The sequence below is a fragment of the Bos javanicus genome, chromosome 6 (genome assembly GCF_032452875.1).
Source record: "Bos javanicus breed banteng chromosome 6, ARS-OSU_banteng_1.0, whole genome shotgun sequence".
Lineage (NCBI taxonomy): Eukaryota > Metazoa > Chordata > Mammalia > Artiodactyla > Bovidae > Bos > Bos javanicus.
Window position 1 is genome coordinate 25,075,667 of NC_083873.1, and position 24,997 is coordinate 25,100,663.

Below are 24,997 nucleotides of genomic sequence, written 5' to 3' on the forward strand. Positions count from 1 at the left end.
TTCTGGAACTCTCTTGCTTTTTCAATGATCATAAAATCTTTATTGCCAAATTCAGGCTTAAATTGAAGAAAGTAGGGAAAACCACTAGGCCGTTCATGTATGACCTAAATCAAAGCCCTTACAATTATTCAGTGGAAGTTACAAATAGATTCAAGGGATTAGATCTGATAGACAGAATGCCTGAAGAACTATGGATGGAGGTCTGTGACACTGTACAGGAGGCAGTGTTCAAGACCATCCCCAAGAAAAATAAATGCAAAAAGGCAAAATGGTTGTCTGAGGAGGCCTTTCAAATAGCTGAGAAAAGAAGAAAAGCTAAAGGCAAAGGAGAAAAGGAAAGATATACCCATTTGAATGCATAGTTTCAAAGAATAGTAAGGAGAGATAAGAAAGCCTTCCTCAGTGATCAATGCAAAGAAATAGAGGGAAACAATGAATGGGAAAGACTAGAGATCACTTCAAGAAAATTAGAGATACCAAGGGAACATTTAATGCAAAGATGGGCACAATAAAGGACAGAAATGGTATGGACCTAACAGAAGCAGAAGATATTAAGAAGAGGTGGCAAGAATACACAGAAGAACTGTACAAAAAAGATCTTCATGACCCAGATAAACATGATATGGTATGATCACTCACCTAGAGCCAGACATCTTGGAATGCAAACTCAAGTAGGCCTTAGGAACCATCACCACAAACAAAGCTAGTGGAGGTAATGGAATTCCAGTTGAGCCATTTCAAATCCTAAACTATGATGCTGTGAAAGTGTTGCACTCAATATGCCAGCAAATTTGGAAAACTTAGCAGTGGCCATAGGGCTGAAAAAGGTCAGTTTTCAATTCCAATCCCAAAGAAAGACAATGCCAAAGAATGTTCAAACTACTGCACAATTGCACTCATCCGACACACTAGCCAGTGTTCTTGCCTGGAGAATCCCAGGGACGTGCGAGCCTGGTGGGCTGCTGTCTATGGGGTCGCACAGAGTCAGACACGACTGAAGTGACTTAGCAGCAGGAGCAGCAGCAGCACACGCTAGCACAGTAATGCTCAAAATTCTCCAAGCCAGGTTTCAACAGTATGTGAACTTCCAGATGTTCAAGCTGGATTTAGAAAAGGCAGAGGAACCAGAGATCAAACTGCCAGCTTCTGTTGGATCGTAGAAAAAGCAAGAGTCCCAGAAAAACATCTGCTTTATTGACTATGCTAAACCCTTCTGATTGTGTGGATGACAACAAACCATGGGAAATTCTTAGAGATATCAGACCACTTTACCTACTTCCTGAGAAAACTGTATGCAGGTCAAGATGCAACAGTTAGAACTGGACATGGAACAACAGACTGGTTCCAAATAGGGAAGGAGCCGAAGAACTGATGCTTTTGAACTGTGGTGTTGGAGAAGACTCTTGAGAGTCCTTGGACTGCAAGGAGATCCAACCAGTCCATTCTGAAGGAGATCAGCCCTGGGTGTTCTTTGGAAGGAATGATGCTAAAGCTGAAACTCCAGTACTTTGGCCACCTCATGCGAAGAGTTGACTCACTGGAAAAGACCCTGATGCTGGGAGGGATTGGGGGCAGGCGGAGAAGGGGACGACAGAGGATGAGATGTTTGAATGGCATTACCCACTGGATGGACACGAGTTTGAGCAGGCTGCACGAATTGATGATGGACAGGGAAGGCTGGCATGCTACCGTCCACGGGATCTCAAAGAATTGGACATGACTGAGCGACTGATCTGAACCGATCAACGATCACCTGGGTTATTTCCAGTCTTTTGCTCTTACAAATACTGCCATGGAAAGTAAACCTGTGCATAAGTTATATTTTTACAATAACAGTCTTTTTAAAAGTATGGACTAATGGGGACTTCCTGGTGTCCAGTGGCTAAGACCCTGCACTCACAATGCAGGGGTCCTAGATTGGATCCCTGGAAACTAAATCCCACATGCTTCAACTAAGAGTTCACATTCTCAACTAAAGAACTTGCATGCTGAAAATAAAGATCCTGCATCCTTCAACAAAAATCGAAGATCCTACATGCAGCAATAAGACCCAAAGCAGCCAAATTAATTAATTAATTTTTTAAAAGTAAGGAATAATGAAAACAAGGATTCTTTAGTAGGGAATGTTTGCCAAAACTTATCCTTCTATTTTACAGTATTGGCAAATGAAATCAGCATACTAATAATAATAGATTACACATACGTAGGTCGCACAGAGTTGGACACGACTGAAGCGACTTAGCAGCAGCAGCAGCAGGTCTCTCAAAAACACCTCTGCCTTCACGTTTTGTGTCTGTAAGCTAGGCAATTAGTTAGGGAGGGCTAACTGCTGTAACAAACAACAAAATTGTGGTGACTAAACACAATACAAGTATTTGCCTGGTGTTTTTTCTTGGCAGGTGGCTTTTGTGAGATTGATCTCATGGTTTTAATCTCTTATCTTACTTGGAAGTCTCCTGCTTTGCATCCAACTCTCAATAGAGAAAAAGAGGGTGGAGAAGGCACATTTATTTTTCAAAAGCCCTGATATAGAAATGACACACACCACTTCCACACATCTTGACAAGAAACAGTCACAGGCCACCCCTTCTGCATGGAGCAGGAGTTCTGGTGGAAAGCTCAGGAAGAAAAAAAGGATTTGATGAACAATGAGCCAGTCTTGGTCATTTAAGGCTCTGGTTATCTGCTTCATATTCTTCAATATATTTGTTCCAATGTTTCTATAGAAATCTGTAACCCATAAAAAGATCATATCAGTGAAAAGGCGCTGTGTCCCACTTGCAAAATAGCCTTTGGATATGTGTGAAGCAAATGGAACAAAAGAGCCATGACAGGTGCAGTTCTCTATGTGTCTGTATTTTTACATGAGCTATCATTCAACACAAAGTTTCAGCACCTAGGAGTGACTTGGGGAGATTTGACCTACCTCCAAAATAAGCAGGCTGAATAAAAATGTGATGCTTTGTAAATGCAGTCTCAAGTCATGTCCCCCACTTTTGGGAGGCAATCAGATTGCCACAGACAACCAAGAGTAGAGCCTCAATATTTCGGATCCCATCTGAGAATTTTTAATATATCATTGGAAACAGAAACTGAACTATGGTTTAAATCAGCCACAAAGAATGTTTGTAAACCTACTTAATAGAGAACACAAAATACAGAAATTTCCAAATATATATTATAAAAGTTCTTGATCTTTGATACATTTATAAATCATTAATGCTATTATAAATTCTTTTTTAAAGCAAATCTACTAATACTGTTCTGGGCAAAACTATTTTCTGGTCACTTGGAGTGTTATATATGATCTTTCTAGGTGGCGCTAATGGTAAAGAATCCACCTGCCAAAGCAGGAGATGTAAGAGACATGGGTTCCATTCCTGGGTCACAAAGATCCCCTACAGAAGGAAATCGCAACCCATTCCAGAATTCTTGCCTGGGGAATCCCATGGACAGAGAAGCCTGGCGGGCTACAGTACAGAGTCGCAAAGAGTTGGAGATAACTATATTTGTTCTTGGCAAAACTATTTACTGGTCACTTGGAGTTTTATATATATCCATATGTAAAAGTATTATACCTTTGCTATATGTTTATTTTTATACATATCATATATATATTTATCAAGTGCTCTGTAATTTATAATATTCATTAATTTGAAACAGCACTTTCTGTAAAATTAGTAAAGTTTTATTACAAAATCAGTATTGTGAAACAGGTTCTACATTATAATAATATATAGTAACTCTTTTCTCTCTTCTTCAAATTTTTATAAAATTCCTGAATTGTCAGCTAAGTTTGGACAAAAAGTGATTTGTTTCATTTTTGAGAATTAAAATGAGTACACTGTTTTACTTTAAAAACAGGAAATAAAAATCTAAACAAAGAGCCAGCATGTAAATTTCCATATCCTGTGGTGAAATATGATGAATGACCTGGCCAGCTCTTGCCTAGACTTGTTGGAATAATCTATTAATGGAGGAAGAGTTCATCTCAGGCTGCTTCCTGCTGAGGTTCTGAGCAGTAGAGAAGGCTTATCGAAGAAATTAATAACTTATTTCACAACACATCAGGACACGAGAAGATAATGAAAATGGTATTCATCTAGAAAGAATAACATTGATGTCTTCAAAATTGTTCAGAGATTGCATCTATTTCATTTAAGACAGAGAAAATCACAGGTATATATGGTCATGGGCGCTAATCAAATCCTCTTCCAAGGTTTTTAACTCAGAAGTACAAAACTATAAAAGACCACAGAGAATGTACATCGGGTCTCTTTTATCCCTGAATGTCCCCTAAGTCTGTTTCTTCATCTTTTAAAATGAAGATAAGCCATGATCACGTCTACCTCAGACATGTTTAGGTTGAAATTTGACCTCTAGGTCAAATTCCATAGAAAACTCATAAAATGCCTTGTAAGTGTACAGAATTTACAAGGCTCAAAAAGTATTTTGAGCAATTGATCTTGCTTAATATCATGCCTCAAATATCCTAAACCTAGTGATTCGTTAATCATGATCTGATAGCCTTATCTATTCCTTTGAACAAAAGCATTGCTCTTTCATTCTCTGCCTGGGCCCAGACAGTGCGAAATCTCAATGAAAGTAATTCTATAGCAAACTGGGGAAAACTTAAAGCAGTTACAAAAGTAAACAACATGATTCTCAGATAGATTGTTGGTTGGATTAGTTAGCTTTCACTAGGTTACTCTACGCTGACAAATAATTTCAAGCAACCACTCCCATTCCTACACACACACACACACACACAAACACACACACACATACACGCATACATAAAGTGAAATGAAGTCGCTCAGTCATGTCAGATTCTTTGCGACCCTGTGGACTGTGTCCATGGGATTTTCCAGGCAAGAGTACTGGAGTGGGTTGCCATTTCCTTCTCCAACACACATACATAGCACCTACACAAAATAAAGCTGGGAAAGTCTTAGGGAATGGAAAAACGTTCAGCTTCTTCTCTGAGCCATGATTATCCTATTGAGAGGCCTAGGGAGTCACACTTATCTGTGCAAGGTTTTAACAATAGATGTGATGGTCACATCTTTTATATGGTTTTCCCCTGGGGCTGAGTCTGTAGAGGACTGTGCAATATAAACTGAATGGCTTTAAACTTGCCTTTTTTTGTGGTGCTCCCTTAACTTCTCAGGATGAAAGTGGCATTTCGATTCCCAACAGTACTAAGATAGCCTTGTGGAATTTCTGATTTACAGCATTTACCAAATGGACTTTCCTCATTATCTTATAACATTGGGCAAAAAATATTTACTTAATAACCAAGACTTTTGATAAAGCCATTTAGTTTCAGAATTTATGGCAACATCATCATCTTTGGTAAACAGAAGAGAGTGCTGCTGCTGCTGCTAAGTCGCTTCAGTTGTGTCTGACTCTGTGCGACCCCATAGACGGCAGCCCAACAGGCTCCCCCGTCCCTGGGACTCTCCAGGCAAGAACACTGGAGTGGGTTGCCATTTCCTTCTCTAATGCATGAAAGTGAAAAGTGAAAGTGAAGTTGCTCAGTTGTGTCCGACCCTAAGCGACCCCATGGACTGCAGCCTTCCAGGCTCCTCCGTCCATGGGATTTTCCAGGCAAGAGTACTGGAGTGGGGTGCCATTGCCTTCTCCAGAAGAGAGTAGTAAAGACCAAATACAGATTGTTCTTTACCTAGAGTGAGCAATATACATGTGGTAAACATCATCTTACAAGATGTAGTAACTACAGTTTCTAGTTTAGTGTGGAATCATTACGTCTAGTGAGACACTACGTTTTACTTCTCTAGATCTTTTTGACTGCTCTTCAGCTTTCAGTTGCATTCACTCTTTTCCTTGGTATTGGCGTCTGTGGTGTCAAATTAATTAAACAAGGTTATTAGACTGAGGTGGCTCTAATGCTATGAAAATAGCCTAAAATCTATACCTGTGAATGCCTCAAGGCTATGAAATCAAAACCTAGAGATGACCAATTGCTTTAAGTTAATCAGATCTTTTAAAGCCAATCAAATAATTTCCTTTCTTTGCTTCCAGACTTTCCCTACAGAAGTCTTCTCCCCCAGCTCCTGTTGGTGGAGTGCCTCTAACTACTTCCAGCTTGGCGCTGCCAATTCCAATTGATTGCTGTTTTTACATGTTAAATCGATGATTTTTTAAAACATGTTTAATAACAAGAAACTTTAAGTAAATGTTAGTTACTCAGTCATGTCCAACTCTTTGTGACCCCATGGACTACAGCCCACCAGGTTCCTCTGTCCATGGGATTCTCCAGGCAAGAATACTGGAGTGGGTTGCCATTTCCTACTCCAGGGGATCTTCCTGACCCAGAGATCAAACCTGGGTCTCCTGCATTGCAGGCAGATTCTTCACCATCTGAGTCACCACTTTGTTGAGTTACAAATTTTAAAATGGCTCACTTAATTTAAAAGTGGATCCAACCAATTTTTGCTCACATAAACTGTTAAACATGCCTCATGCTATCTTGTAACAGTGCTGACATCATCACCTAAAGTTTCTTTATTAGGTATGCTTCTTAGGATATATCTTTGAAAATTTTTCTTTCACAAACTCTTGCCCTCATTGTCAACATACTTACTAGAAAATTCCACTTGGATTCCCTGAATGTCAGCTTAAACTTTTCATAACGTTCCTGGCTTTCCTCTTTCTTCCCTCCTCTGCTCATCCATGTCTACCCTTTTGGCATTTTCATTATTATAGATGCTACTTCATATCCTAAACCATCAATCCAAAAAACCTGAGCTTCTTCTTGTATGCCCTTTCTCATTTATCTACATCCTTCCTACACTTTCTTAAATGCCACACCCAGTTACTAAATATTACTCAGTCTTCCTTCAAGATTTTACATCCTTGTCTTGGTTTCAGTGTTACATGGTTTTAGGGTTTATACCTAAATGACATACATCAGCTTTACCAGTCTTCTCACAAAAATTTTCTCTTTTATGATTTGGCTTTTACCCCATGCTAAATTAGTACCTTAAAATTGAGGAATGCTGTATTCTCCCCTTCTCAGAAATACTGATGGGTTTCTCAGTGCTGCAGAGTAAAGTGTGTTTCTTTCCCCAAGATTTAGGGTGTTGACTTACTATAACAGTTAAGATCCATTTCAGCAAGTGATAGGCAATCTAAAATTAAAGTGGGGATTTCCCTGGTGGTCCAGTGGCTAAGACTCTGCTATCCCAATGCAGGGGGCCTAGGTAGGTTTCAGGGTTGCACTGCGGCTTTTTACTTTCATGTCAAACGAAGACGGTGTGCTAGACAAGGGAAAAGATGTAGGAATCAAAGATACTTTATTTCATCCTTCCCCAGCATCCAATGTGTCTGCCTGCAATGTGGGAGACCTGGGTTCGATCCCTGGGTCGGGAAGATCCCCTGGAGAAGGAAATGGCAACCCGCTCCAGTACTCTTGCCTGGAAAATGTCATGGACAGAGGAGCCTTGTAGGCTGTAGCCCATGGGGTCGGAAAGAGTCGGACACGACTGAGCAACTTCACTTCACTTCAGCATCCAATGTAGAGGACACCATCATTATTATCTGCTGCTACGTGATAAATACACGTTGGAGCATACATTGCATACCTTCTCCTTTAATCTTTCAACAACTAGCTGAGAATAGGTAGTATTGTACTCTTTCCATACGCAGAAGGCAATGGCACCCCACTCCAGTACTTTTGCCTGGAAAATTCCATGGATGGAGAGAAGAGAAACTTGAAGCTCCAAAAAGTAACTAAGATGACATACTGAGAAGGAAGCAGAGCAGAGTTCTTGTCTACTTGCTCCAGAGCACATTCTCTTAACCACTGTTCAGTGAGGCAACAGTGAATTCCTATAGCTGGATCTCATAGCAAAGAGTACATATTATCCAAACTGGAAAAGGTATTAACGTTGGCTTCTAAATTACATATCAGGAAGCCTCTGCAGAGCTCAGATTAACTATTACATCAGGTTTCACAGTTTTAAAATGTCATTGTAACAATTCAGTGGGAGAACTGATTAACTCTTGCTACTGACTACAATGTAAAAATTCCTCATTTGTAAGGGGAAGAAAATAACAAAACTCTCTGTCAAATTGTTGGGAACTTCTTCACTGGAACTTACTTACCTACCAGATATGGAGGGGTCCTCTAATTTGATAAACTCTTTCAAACTGAAACTCAAACTACAGTACTTAAGAATACATATATTAAAACTTTTTGACATCAGAAATATATTTAAAAGGTAATACACTATTAAATGCTATAAATATAAAAGATTTAGATCATTATTGTCTTCAAGCAGCTGGACATGTACACAGGTGTTATTAATCTATTAGTTGGACGACTAAATAGCTGGCATTATGATAGTACTGTGTGTACAGTACTATTTTTTTAGCCCATCATTTGCAACTGATTACATGGACCATCTGTAACTGTCTTTGAATCACGTTAGAAGTTACCCCACTGACATTTACCGAACATTTGTCATGTAGCAAACTGTTTAGCATAGAAAAGTTGACACAGAATAGCTTTGAGGTTTCATTAAATCAACTTTAGACACCAGGCTATAGGTACAACCCATTGATGTGTAATCTCCAGAAAGATACGGGTTATGATTTGATTAAAGAATACCGTCTCACTCCAAGCCCTCTAGGGGTAGACCGAAGTGTCTTTTCTGACCAGCAAGAGGGCTTTCATCACCGTTTTTCCCGTGAAAGTATCCCACTGGGGTGGGGTGGCGGGGTTAGGGCATTCAAAAATGGTGAGGAAAGACGAGGGAGTTAGAACTGAAAATGACGTGGGAGCAGTGTATCATGATCAGTCGGTGGCTCGAGACTCGCCCAGTGGGGTTAGAAGACTGAAATCACTATCAAGGATGTGGTCAGGGAAGGAATTGGGGCTCCTCTCACTGGACGCGTTCGCGCCACCTGTCAGACTGAAAAAGCTGGGCGATGCTGAGGGTATCAAGGAAGAGTACCCCGGGCCTCGGAAGAAGGCTGTGGACTGGTGGGTCTCTGCCTTCGAGGTGCTCATTTGGAAGGGGAGGGCAGGAAGTGGGGCGCGCTAGACCCCGCGGAGACTTCACGTGGTCTCCGGAATCAGGTTAGGGGACGAAAGCGAACGGGTGATGGTGGGGTGCGCGATACTGCGTGCCCCTCCCCTGAGCCTCTCAACTCCGCCTCTCGGACACGTGACCTCAGCCAGCGCGGGGGGGGGCCCCCTAGCTCCCGCAGCATAGCTCGCTCTGTTTCTTCCCTCCCGCCGCTGTGCCCTTCTTCTCCCCAGTTCCAATCCCTCCGCCCTCCCCCACCTCCTTCCGCATGCTCCAATAGGAATTCGAGCTGTGAACCGCCCGCCCCTCCGCCCTTTTCTTCGCTTTCTCATTGGCTGAAGCTTCAAGGACGCGTCCCGAGGGCGGGTGGCAGCCATTGGTGGGATGAGCAATCCGAGTTCCCGGATGAGGGAACATTCTGCAGTATAAAGGGAGCGGGGAAGGCGGGAGACAGCGCAGTTTGAATCGCGGTGCGACGAAGGAGTAGGCGGCGGGTTCTCGCTGGGTGTCTGACTAGTCCTTTCTCTGCCTTGCTTGTTTGAGCTTCAGCAGAATTCGAAATGGTAAACTTGGTGGAGACGCTCAAAGACTCCGCGGGTTTTTGCCGGCGGGAGAAAAACCCGTTACACACGGAGATGGGGGTGAAGCGGCGACGGTTGGGAACGCGCGGAGACAGGATTTGGAAGAGCACGGGGAGGTGTTTTGTCGGCGGCGAGCGGAGCAGCCTCGGATCTCGCGGCGGGCGGTGACGGTTGGGTGGCGCGCGCAGCGCCGCTGGGGGCCGGCGGGCGGCGAGCGGGCGGACCGAGGCGCGCGGCCGCGCCGAGCGCGCGGCGGGGGACGGGCGGGCGGGGTCGTCCTTGCGGCGCGCGGCGGGCCGGAGACCCCGGCTGGGCACGGGGCCGCGCTCGCGCCCGAGCCGCGGCGTGGTGGGGGAAGGGCGCGCTGCTCTGGTAATCCTATATTCTGCGTTCCTCCTTCGCTCGCGGGCGTGTGCGCGCCGCAGGCTGGCGGTAAGGCTGGGAAGGACTCCGGAAAGGCCAAGACAAAGGCGGTTTCCCGCTCGCAGAGAGCCGGTTTGCAGGTCAGTGGTGGTTCGTGCATTCTGGGAATCGTGGCGTTTTTCTTTCCTTTTCCTCTCTTGTTTATCATCGCTCTGGATTAGCGTTTCGTCTTTGCGTGGGTGATAGTGTCGCGACTTGGTTTACCGATGCAATAAATATCGGGGCGGGGGGGCGATCACGTGTGTCTGTGCTGGGGCGCGTTGCTGCACCACCGTCCATGCCCCTGCCTTTGGCGCGCGTATAATTATCTTTGACTCGTCTATCTTTGTGCATTTATGTTTGTGTATGCTAAAAACGAAGTTCCCGGTGGGCCGTATTCATCGACACCTGAAATCTAGGACGACTAGCCATGGACGTGTGGGCGCGACTGCCGCTGTGTACAGCGCAGCCATCCTGGAGTACCTCACCGCAGAGGTAAATGGGTGTACGCCTATAATCTGGAAAAGGTTGGGAGGGGGTGGGGGGAGGCGGCGAGAGGGAAGGAGGAAAGTGATGCAAGAAAACTCCCAGGCTCTGAACGCGGCGAGAAGCTTCCGACAACGCTAGGGGGGGCTGGTGATCATGATGGGGATCCTCCTGAGCTTGAGTTTGCGGCCTTAGGAAATAAAATTGCGTGCCCTCTTTATGGCTTTTGCTTATCTTGCCATTCAGGTAGTGGGGGAGATGACAGTTGGTAGATACACCTTCATCGTGAAGGTTTGATTCTTGTCTGGATCTTGACATTAATGTAAGTTGGAAGGAGATTGATTGCATTCTGCCTTCTAGGTACTTGAATTGGCAGGAAATGCATCGAAAGACTTGAAGGTAAAGCGTATTACCCCTCGTCACTTGCAACTTGCTATTCGTGGAGATGAAGAATTGGACTCTCTCATCAAGGCTACAATTGCTGGTGGTGGTATGTAAATATTAACTTATAAATTTCTCTAGAGAAAAGAATTTGCTTTTAAATTTCCCTCTAGTAATTTTCAGTCTAAAAGAGGACACAGTATATTTTCATTGATCTGTAGTATGGTTGCATCATGAAATTTGATTTCTCTATGTATTTCTGAATTTTTACTCTGCACTTAGCCTCACATTGAAAGACATCTTCCAAGTTGAACATTAAACTGTTGGTTTTAAAGTGCTATGTTATTTTATCCCTCTTCTAGGTGTCATTCCACACATCCACAAATCTCTGATTGGAAAGAAAGGACAACAGAAGACTGTCTAAAGGATGCCTGGATTCCTTATTATCTCAGGACTCTAAATACTCTAACAGCTGTCCAGTGTTGGTGATTCCAGTGGACTGTATCTCTGTGAAAAACACAATTTTGCCTTTTTGTAATTCTATTTGAGAAAGTTGGAAGTTTAATTAGCTTTCCAACCAACCAAATTTCTGCATTTGAGTCTTAACCATATTTAAGTGTTACTGTGGCTTCAAAGAAGCTATTGATTCTGAAGTAGTGGGTTTTGATTGAGTTGACTGTTTTTAAAAAACTGTTTGGATTTTAATTGTGATGCAGAAGTTATAGTAACAAACATTTGGTTTTGTACAGACATTATTTCCACTCTGGTGGATAAGCTCAATAAAGGTCATATCCCAAACTAGTTGTGTATAAAATTTGCTTGATTATAGTAGGAACAGCTTTGTTGAATAGGTATCTTACCTAGCAATAACTTAAGCACATTTCTTCCCTTTAAATTACTGTTAATTCTGTCTGTAGATCAACAAAGTTAAAAGGCCCAAGTATTTTTTTTTAAATACTGTGTAATGAACTATTAAAAGATTTTAAAACTTCAGCACAAGTTGATGTTTTTTAGGCTCAGTTTAACCATCTCAGTTCATTAGCTTTGATTGCTGTTTGTGATAGCGGCACTACACCAGAGCACTGTGGGGGCTTGGGTGGGGTTGGGAGCAGAGACCAGTTAGGAAGGTCCTGTATGTAGCTACCTACACAGAAGGGACTTTTCAGTTTAGACTGATAATTGTAGTGTGCTACACGCTGTTTTGAAGGTTACTTGCGTTAAATTGTTCAGTATATGGTAACATCTTTGGGGAACATAACTATTCACATTTAACAGAGAAGAATCAAGATTTCTTTGAAAGTCCTGAGTTACCATATTTGCTGCTATAGCAGACAATATCTTTACTGAACAATGTGTGAAAATAGTTACTTTGTAATTAGGTTAAGTGGATCATTTTGACACTTAGTTTCTGGCAAGTTCTTAATACCAAGCAAAAAGTGGGCCCTTTGCCTCCACTGAGGATACCAACCTGGCAAGTATTTCACAAAGGTGATGATTAAAATGGGAGAAGGGAGAAAACCCAAGTTTACCTATATGAGGTAATACATTGCCAAAGAACTGATTCCTGTCCTTTCTGGTCATGGCTACTAGTGTTTTTATTTTCACCAGAATAAGTGCAAACTACAAATTAAGTGTTTGTACCTCTTGGGATGTACTAAGACAGTTTAATGGCCCTGAGTCAGAAAAATGGAGTATGAATGAAATAAGGCAATGAAACAGGAATTAGGGTCAAAGGACACCCTACTGGGTTCCTGAACAGCTGTGCCGGAAGCGGTGCCCAGGGACTGGCAGCCCGGTCCTCACCTGACCGAATTCTCCCTAGTCTGACCGAGGCCGAGGGGGGCCGGAGGTGGGGCTTTCGATCCCTGGGAATTTTCCTGAAAACGAATGTCACCACCCCCACTCGTCGCCCGGAAGGCGGGCTACCGCCTTCGCGGGCCGCGCTGGGGGTTGGAGGGCATCGCGTTGCTGAGGCTGGCGGCTGGGTCCACGCCGCGACGGAACCCCTTCAAGAGAGCCCCTCCGGCGGCCAGCCGGCCTGGTATCGCCCGCACGCTCCCCTCACCCTCCAGGTCGGTCGGCCCCGAGCCTGTCCGCGCCGGCAAGGACCAGCGAGCCGGTTCTGACGGCCCGGCGGCGGAGCCCAGTCCGGGGGCCAGAGGGATGCGGCTCGCGCCGTAGCGACCCGCGGGGGGCGGGGAGGCCGCCGTGAGGAGGCGGAGCTGCGAGCCCGCCAGTGCGCCCGGGCCCCGCCGCCGCGGTCGCCTGCGCTCCTCCCCGCTCGCCTTCGCACGCCCCCAGCCCCGGCCGGCCTTGTCTCCTCAGCGGCGGCGGCGGCGGCTTCCGCCCCTCGTTGCTGAGCTCCCGCAGGAAACGGAAGAAGGCGCAAGCCATGGAGGGGAACCGGGATGAGGCGGAGAAATGTGTCGAGATCGCCCGGGAGGCCCTGAACGCCGGCAACCGCGAGAAGGCCCAGCGCTTCCTTCAGAAGGCCGAGAAGCTCTACCCACTGCCCTCGGCCCGCGGTGAGGCCCTCGGTCCCTTTCCTCCCCGCCCTGTCCCCGGGCCGCCGCGCAGCCCGCCCCCGCCCCCACCGTCGCCCCTCATGGAGCCGCGGAGCCCCCCACCCGCTGGACCCCGCCGGTCGGACACCCAGAACGCTCCTCACCGACACACCCCCGCTCGGGCCCTGAACATCCGGGCCGGGCCGGCCGTGGGCTCCCCGAGACTCCCTCCTCACCGGCCTACCTGCGAGATGCCGGCTCTGAGCCACCCGGCTAGAGTTGCCAGTTCGCCTATCGGTTTTCCTGAATGTCCAGCTGTCATTCTCCCAGGAGATTCATCTGGTCCTGCCTTACCAGATGGGGCTTTATATCTGGATGTGTGGTTGTGTGACACCCCCCCCCCCCCATCCTCATCCGCGATTAAGGCCTAGGTCCCTAGTGAAGTGAGAGGAACAGGGAACTCAGTGGTTAATATACAGGTCCCTGGTTCCACCGCCTCTGGGGTAGAAAACGCTGTTCCCAAAGCAAACATTTTCGAACACCTGAGATGACATTGCTTTTCCCTGGGAGAGAGTTCTTCAGAAGAGAGGACCACAAGAATGATAGAGTCAGTGAAGGTTTGCTAAATAGTATCTGATTTGATAGCACCATAATTATCGACAAATGAGACACATCTTTAGGAAGAGCTCTGGACTTCCTTTAGTCGAAATCCAAGTGCTCTTCTCTTGCTCTCTAGGCTCTAAAGTAATTATAGCCAGCACTTCGTGAGTGCTTGTAAAGTACCTACTGTTTAATATGACTTATTTCATTTATTCCTCAGATCGATCCTAGAATTCATTTGACCAGGCTCACTCATATGAAAACAGACCTTTTGATGAGTGAATGAATGAATGAGTGAATGAATGAAAATATCTTACCCAAGGTCACACAGTAATTTGTAGCAAAGTCAAAATAGTATTTGAGCTCTCCAGCTTCAAAAGGCCTTTAACCACGACATTCCATTATCTGGTCCATAGGATACAGTTTCACTTGAGGTTCAGGATATTTCCACGTTAAGAAGAAAATTAGCAATAAGTCAGTAAGAGTGTGGGGTTACCTGTTTCATTTTATTGTTGTTTTCTTAGTTTTTTCCTACTTATTGAAGTCCTTGAATTTCTTTACTTTTTTTTGTCCTTTTTATTTCCCTGCTGTTGAGGAAAATGAAAGAGGGGAAATGAAAGAAAATAAGTGATTTTATTTCTTAATGTGGCAAAAACAGAAGCTTACCAACTTAACCATTTTTAATACAATTCCATAACGTTAAACATTTTCACACTGTGGTACAACAGATCTACAGAATTTTTTGTCTTAACAAAACTAAAACTTTATGCCAAGTAAACAATTCCCTGTTTTCCCTTTCCACCCAGCCCCTGGTAACCACCACTGTACTCTATTTTAAAAATGTGGCTACTTTGGATACTTATTATATAGTAAGTGGAATTATTTAGTATTTGCCATTTTTCACTGGCTTATTTAATTTAGTACAATGTCCCTGAAGTTTATTCATGTTGTAGCATAAATATGGTGGTTCCTTTTTGAAGGCTTCATAGTATTCCATTGTGTGCATATACCACATTTTCAATATCCATTCACCATCTAGGAATAGATTGCATTGATGGTTTCCATATCTTGGAAACCATCACAGTCTATATTGTAAATAAGGCTACTAAGAACATGGGTGTACAAATACCTCTTTGTGATCCTGCTTTAATTGTTTTTGATATATACCTAGAAATGGGATTGCTGGATCATATTGGTAATTTTAATTTTCACATTTTTTGAGGGATTGCCATACCTTTTTCTGTAAGAGTTACACAATTTTACATTCCTACTAACAGTGGGCAAGAGTTCTTGTTTCTCCACATCCTCATCAGCAGTTGTTATTTTCTGTTTGATTTTTTGTTCGTTTTTGACAGTACCCATCCTGGCAAGTAAGGTGATACCTTACTGTGGTTTTGATTTGCATTTCTCTCAAGATTAGTGATATTGAGGATCTTTTTATTTGCTCATTGGCCATTTTTATATCATTTTTTGAGAACTATTCAAGTCCTTTCCCCATTTTTAAATTAGGTTATTTTTAGTTGTCGAGTTATGCCGGTGTGCTAAATTGCTTCAGTCTTGTCTGACTCTTCGTGACCCTATGGACCATAGCCTGCCAGGCTCCTCTGTCCATGGGATTCTGCAGGTAAGATTACAGGAGTGGGTTGCCATGCCCTCCTCCAGGGAATCTTCCCAACCCAGAGATTGAACCCACAACTCTTACATCTGCATTAGCAGATGGGTTTTTTAACCACTCATGCGACCTAGGAAACTCTTACCAGATGTCTGATTTGAAGGTTTTTTTCCTCCCATTCTGTAGGTTGTCTTTTTTCTATTGTTTCCTTGGATACATGGGAGTTTTTTCCTTTTGATATAGGCCCATTTGTCTATTTTTTCTTTTATTGCCTATGCTTTTGGTTTCATTAGAGCTTCCCTTGTAGCTCAGATGGTAAAGTGTCTGCCTGCAATGCTGTAGACCCGGGTTTGATCCCTCAGTCAGGAAAATCCCCCTGGAGAAGGAAATGGCAACCCATTCTGGTACTCTTGCCTAGAAAAGTCCATGGATGGAGGAGCCTGGTAGGCTACAGTCCGTGGGGTCGCAGAGTCAGACACCACTGAGCGACTTCACTTCACTGGTTTCATATTCAAGAAATCATTGCCAAGAGTTAAAACTTTTTGAATCTTTCTACTGTATGAATGCATGATTTCATTTAGTCATTATGTAGTCTTAGGGGGTGCTTCCCAGGTGGCACTAGTGGTAAAGAACCTGCCTGCCAATGCTGGAGATGAAAGAGATACAGGTTCAGTCCCTGGGTTGGGAAGATTCTGTGGAGGAGGGCAAGGCAACCCATTCTAGTCTTCTTGCCTGGAGAATCTTATGGACAGAGGGGCCTGGCGGGCTACTATCTATAGGGTTGCAAAGAATCGGACGTGACTGAAGTGTCTTAGCACACATGCACGCACAGACTTGAGGGACAGTTTTAACTTTAAGCATGTAACCACTCCAGACAGAATACCTTGGCTTTTGAAGCCTTGACCGTAACTCCCTTGTAACCTTAATCTTGGGCAAGTTAAATAACCTATCTAGCTTGTAGCTTTTCTGTCTACAAAATAGGACAATAATGTACCAATTTCATAGGGGTGGCATGAGGATTAAATGAGTTAATACATGGGAAGCATTTAATAGTGCTTGATAATTTTGGTGTCATTTCTATTTAACAAGTGTGAGACAAAGAGTTTTTAAACCTATAGTCTGTAATTCTTCTATGAAACAAGCAACGTGAATCAATCTACTAAAGATACTGTAAGATATCAAAGCACAATACAGCTGTTGCTTTTAAAGACATGAACATTGGGAAAGTTACGACAGTAACAGTGAAAGTTAATAGTACAATGTATTGTAAGGCAACATGTGATTATGACATAAAGTGATTAGCTACAGTTGTGGTGTAGTCTGAAGACCTTATTCAGATATGGACTTTGCCTCTGACAGATTTGAGTTACTCTGACAGGGATGAGTTACTTATCATTGCCAAGCCTTGTTTAGTTATGTATAACATAAGGATTTCATCACAGGGTTAATGTTAGGCGAAATAGATCATGTGCAAATACTTAACAAAGTGTATTTTACATAGAATGTTCTCAGATGTATACTGGAATAATTTAAGAATACAGAGGAGGCGGAAAAGATCTAGAACATTTGTATAAGCTCCTGATAAAATATTTAGTGTAGAAGGGAATTGAAGCTATTGTTTAAAATGAAATGAAAAATTGTCATCCCTGAATTTCATGTATTCTAGACCACTTTCACATCTTTATAACTTAGAGCTTAATATTCCTCTTGGATGTATTTTCATGCTAAGGTAGGCAAAATAAAACATTGCATTTTGATTTCTCTTGTTTTTATATAGTAAATGCAAAAATGTGAGTCTAAATTCTAGCTAAATTCCAGAGTTTTTGTCCCCTTTACAATTTTATTCTTGCTAGGTAAGGAATCTGATTGATAAACCACTTAAAAAAATTGGCAAGGGTTTTCCTTAAGGAAAAACTGCATCCTCAAAAGAATCTAGGACATTGCTTGCTTTCTAAGTATTTAGTTGAGAATATTATTTTACAGTTTATTTAAATGGACTTCTAAGCAAATTGGATTTATAACTTTCAAATATTTTCATATTATAAGTTTGGTTTACATTTGAAAGGATTAATATATGTATATGATGCTACATAGGAAATATAAACTTGGAAAATATCAGCAAGAGGAAGTAAATTGCATTTTGATTTCTTAAACTTTGTTTACTGGATTATTGATATGTTTAGATTTTTACAGAGAGATACAGCCTCTCAGTTTTAATGCTTTACATTGCTTTTTATTTTTTACATTGCTGTTTTAATACTTTAGTGTTTAATTCTAATTGTTAGGCAGTTTGAAGTATAGATTTTTTTCAGAGAAAAACATTTTAATTATTTTCAAGAGTTTCATAGTAATTTGAACCAAATGGCAGTCTACAGCTTCAAAAACGGCCATCCTGTGTCTACTTAATGAATATAACTTATATAATTTGCAACCTCTATCTGTACAATAGCAAATTAAAATAGTCCTCTTTTTATTATTTCCCCTCAGGTGAGAGCTATTTGTAAAGATTTTTCTTCCTTTTTTTTTGCTACTTTATTTTAAAATTTAAACCTGATAAAAAGTTCAAAGTTCTGTTCCCTTTAGTCTCATTTAAAATGATAAAACAGTTAAAACTGTCATTTCACATCTGGAGTATTATTCAGCTATTCCTTTGAAGACAATACCATTTTCTTTCTGTTTCTGACTTAATCAAAATTTAGTGATAAGTGTAAATTATACATTCAAAACAGTTATTTTGGTAGCACTAGTTAAATATTATAAAATGATTTCCACATTTCAGCTAATAACCAAACTGTTTCAGACATTATAGTTGAAGAAAGAATACTAAACTTAGTTTTAAACCTTAATTTAATGGTTTTATTTGTTTATATCCATAACTGTCTTTCTGAGCCTCAATTACGACATCTGTAGGATGCGGATATATTTATTCAACAAATATTTACTGAATCCATGCTTCTTTGTGGCAGGCACTCTTCTCAGAACTAGGGAGTCAGTGATCAATAAGACAGTTCTTGTCCTCTTGGAGCTTACATTTTAGAGAAATGCAATAGGAAATCTCTGCTAGACACAAAAATGGTTCCGTTCCTATCATTCCCTTTTCCTTTCCTAAGCCACAGTTTTCTCATCTGTAGTCTTCACAGGATTATTATGAGGTTAGTTTATTAAGTGCTATAAGAATTTCATGTATTAGTACAATGGCAAAAGTATTTGGATGATTGCTTGGAGTTACTTATTAATATTTGTCTCTTTCTATCATTTTTTATTTACCTGTTTAACATTAAAAAATTGCCTTAAGTTAGGATTAATTTCCATGTGAATTCAGGTACTCATTCCATTCTTAGTTAATATGTAGTTCTCCCTGCTTTGCATTTATTTCTTGTATTATTTATGTATATAGCTCTTCCTCTCCTAGATTAAAAATTGCTCTGCTGTCAGGAACTGTTTTAATGTTATCATCTTTTCTACCAGTCTTTTGCATATACTTGTGGCATCTATAAATCCTGGTTTTCTGGAATGATACCTGTTTAGGTAGTTTTATCTCTTATCAGTGAAGACAATTTGTTCATAAATAAATGAAGCTGTAAGGCTTTTTGTGATAATATATTCACAAATGAAATTTTCCCACAATAGACAAGTATGGGAAAATGTATATAAGGGTTGTCATTGTAGCAAAAATTTGGAAAGAGTCCATCATTGGGAATTATTAAATAAATTGAATTGCCTGTATACACTGTGCACTTAAAAACAATGATGTGCCTCAGTAATTTTCCGTTCAGTGACCCACCTTACCGTGCTCATTGACTATAAGTTTCCAGTTGTCTTTACTGAATTCAGAGTTCAGCCTGCTGTCACTCCCCTATTGCAATAGTCCTGAATAAGGTCTTAAAAAATAAAGATGATGTGCACCTAGATTTATTGCTATAAAATGATATATACATTGAATTATAAACCTATTAAGGGCATGCTACCAAATATGTAGATTATTCTCATTTTGTTTCAAAATATGTAAAAAAGCTAGACAGCTAGCCAACTAGAGTAGCTAGATATATATAAATATATACATATATATATTTATATATATATAGCTAGATATATATATAACTAGCTACTCTAGTTGGCTATATATATATTTATATATAGATATATAAATATATCACAATGGTTGAGTGATTTTTTTTTTCTTGTGTGTGATTTATAGGAGATCTTTACTTTATCTTTTTTAAATGAACTGAACAACATTACTTTTATAATCACACAAATAAAAGCTATTTTCAGTTTGCCTGGAATGAAAAAATCTGTTTTCCAAATCATATATTCTTATTTTAGGTTTTGTTAGTGATGGGTATTATATATAATAGGTGTGCAGCAGAACATTATGAAATAAAAATGGATCTTGGTTATTCACTTTTGGATTAGCCACATAAACATTTTTAATATTATGTTTACTTTTTCACTGGTCCTTAATATGGGATATGTATAAATTAAGTACAGATTACATTAATTAAGACATACAAGCAAAGCTGTATGTCTGGAAAATGAACATATAAAATAAGGTTGGACAGTTTTAAAACCAAAAGTAATCTGGTTTATAAGGAGATATCTTATATCTGTTCAACTAATGTTCGTAATACTGCTCATTATTATAAATGTGATCTCATATAATAGCTAAGACATTTAATAAGTCAGAAAAAGGTTGTGAGTTCCAAATTCTGGCAGTACTTGAACTGAACCACATTACCTTCTCAGGCATTGGTTCCAGTGATTGTTAATACAGAAAACCTTGCTGATTCCATTTTTAAGATGATAAAACTGGATATTGGGACACAGAGGTAATGGAACTTGTTCAAATTTTCACTGTTTGGAGCCAAAATGCTTAGTGTGAGTGCATATATATACATAGCCGTTGTTAAGCAGAACCCCTAGGCTCTGAAAGATTTTCAGTATCATAATAACTTGAAAATTTATCTTTTGCTTTAGCAATATCCAGCATCTAGCTGTTAGCATGGAAGATGTCTAGAAAAACTGAGAGAATGTGTTTGTGCAAAGAATGAAAGGAATGTACAAATAACTTCTAACTAGCATGCATAGGGACTTTGTGGCCACCTGTAAATATAAATACATATAACCACTTTCCCATCTGGCTTCACAATTTTTTCAAAATAATTTATTCTTTTATAGGCTGAAATAATTCTATAAAGAGACACTTCCCCCTCACCTATCTTAGGGTTACACAGTGGTAGAGTTCATATAGGAAAGGCAAGATATGATAAGTGCTTGACTGCTTTTATCAGTTTTCAAGAAAAGGAATTGACTCCTGTTTTCCAAAAGCAGATAATATAATTTTTTTAGATGTGGCTGGTGGAACCTGTTTAGGTTACCTCCTGAGTTTCATAGACACATTCCTAATAGTCTTTAATAATTTTCTTTCTCTTTGGTATGACATAAAGTTTCAGATTTCTCTTATACATTCCCTGTACTAGATCTTGAATCAAACGTAGCTCCAATAAGCCCTGGTTTCTTTTAGTGGAAAATGGTGTTTTAGTATCATGGTCTGGTACAAACGATGCTGTGGTTAATAGATTGTCATTGTTTCTGGGCCTTTTCAGTGTACAGACTAGGGAATTTTTTTTTTTTAAGTTAAAACATCTTATACATTTATACTAGTAAATGAAATTTAAGTTAAGTATTTTGGGGTCTTTAAACTTTTCTTGCATATATTTCTATCTTTTTCCTTCCACAGTAGTAATCCTGGTTTTCAAGGCCATGGCAAATGGTAGAATATGTCATGATTATTTATTTGCTTTATGCCACATGATATATGTAGTAGTTTCAGTGTAACATTACCAGTACTACCTCACTGATAAAATTACTGAAAACAGTTAAATTTTTTTTGCATATACTTTCTCAATTTTCCCTCTTCATTTTAGCTTTTTGAAAATTCTGAAATACTTTGAAGCGTATAGGAAAGTCTTAAAAGTAGTGTACACTTCCTGTATACATTTCACTCAGTGCTTCCTATTTGATAAAATTTTACTGCATTTGCTTTATCATGCCCTTTCTTTCTCCCTGCTATCTCTCTTCCACCCCCACAGGTATACAGTTTGTTCTTATATTTTTTCCAGAACCAATCAAGAGTAAGTTGTAGACATGATATCCTATTACACCTAAGTAATTCAGTGTATGTTTTTTAAGATAAGGACACTCATACATAACAACAGTATAGCTGTCAGAGTCATGAAATTAATGTAAGTACCTCATTCAGATTCTGCCAGTTCTCCCTGTTACGTTGCATTTATTTGCCATATTTTGTTATCTAGATACCATCTTTTCTCTTTTCCTTTTTTAATTTTTATTTTATATTGGAGTATAGTTGATTAACAATATTTTGTTGGTTTTAGGTGTACAGCAAGGTGATTCAGTTATACATGTATCTGTATATTAAATTCTTTTCCCATTTTCACAGAGAGATCCTTGTTGATTATCTGTTTAAAATACAGCAGTGTATTTATTCAAAACTCCCAGTTTATCCCTCTCCCCTACACTTCCCCACCTCGTTCCCTCTATAAGTCTGCAAGTCTTTCTGTTTTGTAAGTAAGTATATTTGTATCATTTTTTTTTAAGATTGAACTTAGAAGCAATATCATAAAATACTTATCTTTCTCTGTTTGACTTACTTCACTTAGTATGATAATCTCAAGGTCCATTCATGTTGCTGCAAATGGCATTATTTCATTCTTTTTAATGGCTTAGTAATATTCCATTGTGTATATGTGCCACATCTTCTTTATCCACTCATCTGTGGATGGACTAGGTTGTTTCCATGTCTTGGCTATTGTAAACCGTGTTTCAGGGAACACTGGGGTGTACATATCATTTTGAACCATTTTTTCTCTGGATATATGCTCAAGAGTGGAATTGCTGGTAGCTCTGTTTTTAGTTTCTTAAGGAACCTCCATACAGTTTTTCATAGTGGCTGTACCAGTTTGCATTCAGTCTCTTTTCTTTCTTGATCTTTGTGTTTTGATGAATGCAGGCCAGCTGTTTTATAGATTTTCCCTCAATTTAGGTTTGGCTGACATTTCCTTATGAATTTTTGGCAGGCATACCATAGAAGTGATGTTGCATTCTTAGTGTAACATATCAGGGAACATGCTGATTTGGTCCTTACTGATGAGGTTAACTTTGATCACTTGGTGAAGCTGGTGTTACCAGGTTTGTCTACTCTAAACTTACTTTTTTTCCCCTCTTGTAATTAATAAATATTTTGTGGGAAAATACTTTAAAACTCTGAATGTCCTATTCTACAACAAACTTCCAAAGCTCCTTTTAGCATTCATTGATGATTCTTTCCAGAATAAATTTCTGATGGTTGCCAAATGTTGGTTTTCTTATTCCATTATTCCTTCTACAGTTTATTAATTGACATTCAACCTTATTTATTAACATGGATTCCTATTTAATCTATTATTATCACTGTTCATTTTGATGTTCAGATTGCCTCAGATTTAATCAGTAGGAGCCCCTTCAAGCTCCTGTGTCTTATGACATGTCCTCATCATTCTTTGAATTTCTTTACTTTCAAACACAAAAAGTTTTCAAGCTCATTTCTCTGCCCTCGGAAGCAATTCTTGCCCCAGGAGTCCTGATTCTTTTTAGTGGATAATGATACTTGGAAACTAATATATAGACACTTGATAAGCTCATTGCTACAAGTGTGTCATTGCCTCCAGATCCTCTCAGTAGACAGAGCTAAGAAATATATATATGCATGATGCATGAATGTATGTGTATGTGTATCTGTGTGTTATATGCGTTGGAAGTAAAGTTATGACCAACCTAGATAGCACATTCAAAAGCAGAGACATTACTTTGCCAACAAAGGTTCGTCTAGTCAAGGCTATGGTTTTTCCTGTGTTATGGAATGTGAGAGTTGGACTGTGAAGAAGGCTGAGCGCCAAAGAATTGATGCTTTTGAACTGTGATGTTGAGGAAGACTCTTGAGAGTCCCTTGGACTGCAAGGAGATCCAACCAGTCCATTCTGAAGGAGATCAGCCCTGGGTGTTCTTTGGAAGGAATGATGCTAAAGCTGAAACTCCAGTACTTTGGCCACCTCATACGAAGAGTTGACTCATTGGAAAAGACTCTGATGCTGGGAGGGATTGGGGGCGGGAGGAGAAGAGGACGACAGAGGATGAGATGGCTGGATGGCATCACTGACTCGATGGACGTGAGTCTGGGTGAACTCCTGGAGTTAGTGATGGACAGGGAGGCCTGGTGTGCTGCAGTTCATGGGATCGCAGAGTCGGACATGACTGAGCGACTCAACTGAACTGAACTGAACTGAATGAGAGCCTACTGTTCAGCACAGAGAACTCTACTCAATGCTCTATGTTGACTTAAATGAGAAAGGAGTCCAAAATAGCTACCTAATTAAGAGCCTTTCTGTACCATCTATAACTAAATTGTTATAAAAACTAAATATCTTATGTCTTTGGTGACCTCTTGAATGCATGAGCTATGAAAAAGATTTGGAAGAAAGTTCTCTTATATGTTCAGTTCAGTTCAGTCACTCAGTTGTGTTCAACTCTTTGCAACCCCATGAACTGCAGCATGCCAGGCTTCCCTGTCCTTTACCAACTCTGGGAGCTTGCTCAAACTCATGTCCATTGAGTCAGTGATGCCATCCAACCATCTCATCCTCTTGTCCCCTTCTCTCCTTCCTTCAATTTTTCCCAGCATCAGAATCTTTTCCAGTGAGTCAGTTCTTCTCATCAGGTGGCCAAAGTATTGGAGTTTGAGCTTCAGCAACAGTCCTTCCAATGAATATTCAGTACTGATTTCCTTGAGGATTGCCTGGTTGGATCTCCTTGCAGTCCAAGGGACTCTCAAGAGTCTTCTCCAACACCACAGTTCAAAAGCATCAATTCTTCGGCGCTCAGCTTTCTTTATAGTCCAACTCTCACATCCCTACATGACTACTTGAAAAACCATAGCTTTGACTAGACAGACCTTTGTTGGTAAAGTAATGTCTCTGCTTTTTAATATGCTGTCTAGGTTGGTCATAACTTTGCTTCCAAGGAGCAAGCGTCTTTTAATTTCATGGCTACAATCACCATCTGCAGTGATTTTGGAGCCCAAGAAAATAAATGTCTGTCACTGATTCCGTTGTTTCCCCATCTATTTCCCATGAAGTGATGGGACCAGATGCCATGATCTTAGTTTTCTGAATGTTGAGTTTTAAGCCAACTTTTTCTCTCTCCTCTTTTACTTTCATCAAGAGGCTCTTTAGTTCTTCACTTTCTGCCATAAGGGTGGTGTCATCTGTGTATGTGAGGTTATTGATATTTCTCCCAGCTGTCTTGATTCCAGCTTGT

At 40.6% G+C, this 24,997-nt stretch overlaps 3 protein-coding genes across 4 annotated transcripts in view; 2 read left to right on the top strand and 1 right to left on the bottom strand.

Moving 5' to 3' along the window:
• The window catches only part of LOC133249326 (secretory immunoglobulin A-binding protein EsiB-like), a 63,783-nt gene extending 49,960 nt beyond the window's left edge, over nt 1-13,823 (bottom strand). Inside the window, exon 1 of the mRNA XM_061419572.1 lies at nt 13,655-13,823. Coding sequence (XP_061275556.1) covers nt 13,655-13,732 — 78 coding nt within the window. The 5' untranslated portion in view covers nt 13,733-13,823. The remainder of the gene's footprint in view (nt 1-13,654) is intronic.
• Nucleotides 9,418-11,707, top strand: LOC133249327 (histone H2A.Z). Its single transcript, XM_061419573.1, has 5 exons — nt 9,418-9,619; nt 10,063-10,140; nt 10,421-10,534; nt 10,886-11,015; nt 11,269-11,707. The coding sequence occupies exons 1-5, from the start codon at nt 9,617-9,619 to the stop codon at nt 11,328-11,330; spliced, it is 387 nt and encodes a 128-aa protein (XP_061275557.1). The 5' UTR covers nt 9,418-9,616; the 3' UTR covers nt 11,331-11,707.
• The window catches only part of DNAJB14 (DnaJ heat shock protein family (Hsp40) member B14), a 41,811-nt gene continuing 29,960 nt past the window's right edge, over nt 13,147-24,997 (top strand). The window contains exon 1 of one of the 2 annotated variants that reach the window (XM_061419565.1): nt 13,147-13,431. In XM_061419565.1, the coding sequence (XP_061275549.1) occupies nt 13,299-13,431 (133 nt within the window). In that variant the 5' untranslated portion in view covers nt 13,147-13,298. The remainder of the gene's footprint in view (nt 13,432-24,997) is intronic. The other variant, XM_061419567.1, reaches the window with a different exon arrangement.

What these genes read in the sequence shown, in the direction of transcription:
- LOC133249327 (XM_061419573.1), top strand. An exon ending in CGCAGAGAGCCGGTTTGCAG is followed by an intron (nt 10,141 to 10,420) that starts GTCAGTGGTGGT and finishes CTAAAAACGAAG; the next exon opens with TTCCCGGTGGGCCGTATTCA. An exon ending in GGCTACAATTGCTGGTGGTG is followed by an intron (nt 11,016 to 11,268) that starts GTATGTAAATAT and finishes TCCCTCTTCTAG; the next exon opens with GTGTCATTCCACACATCCAC.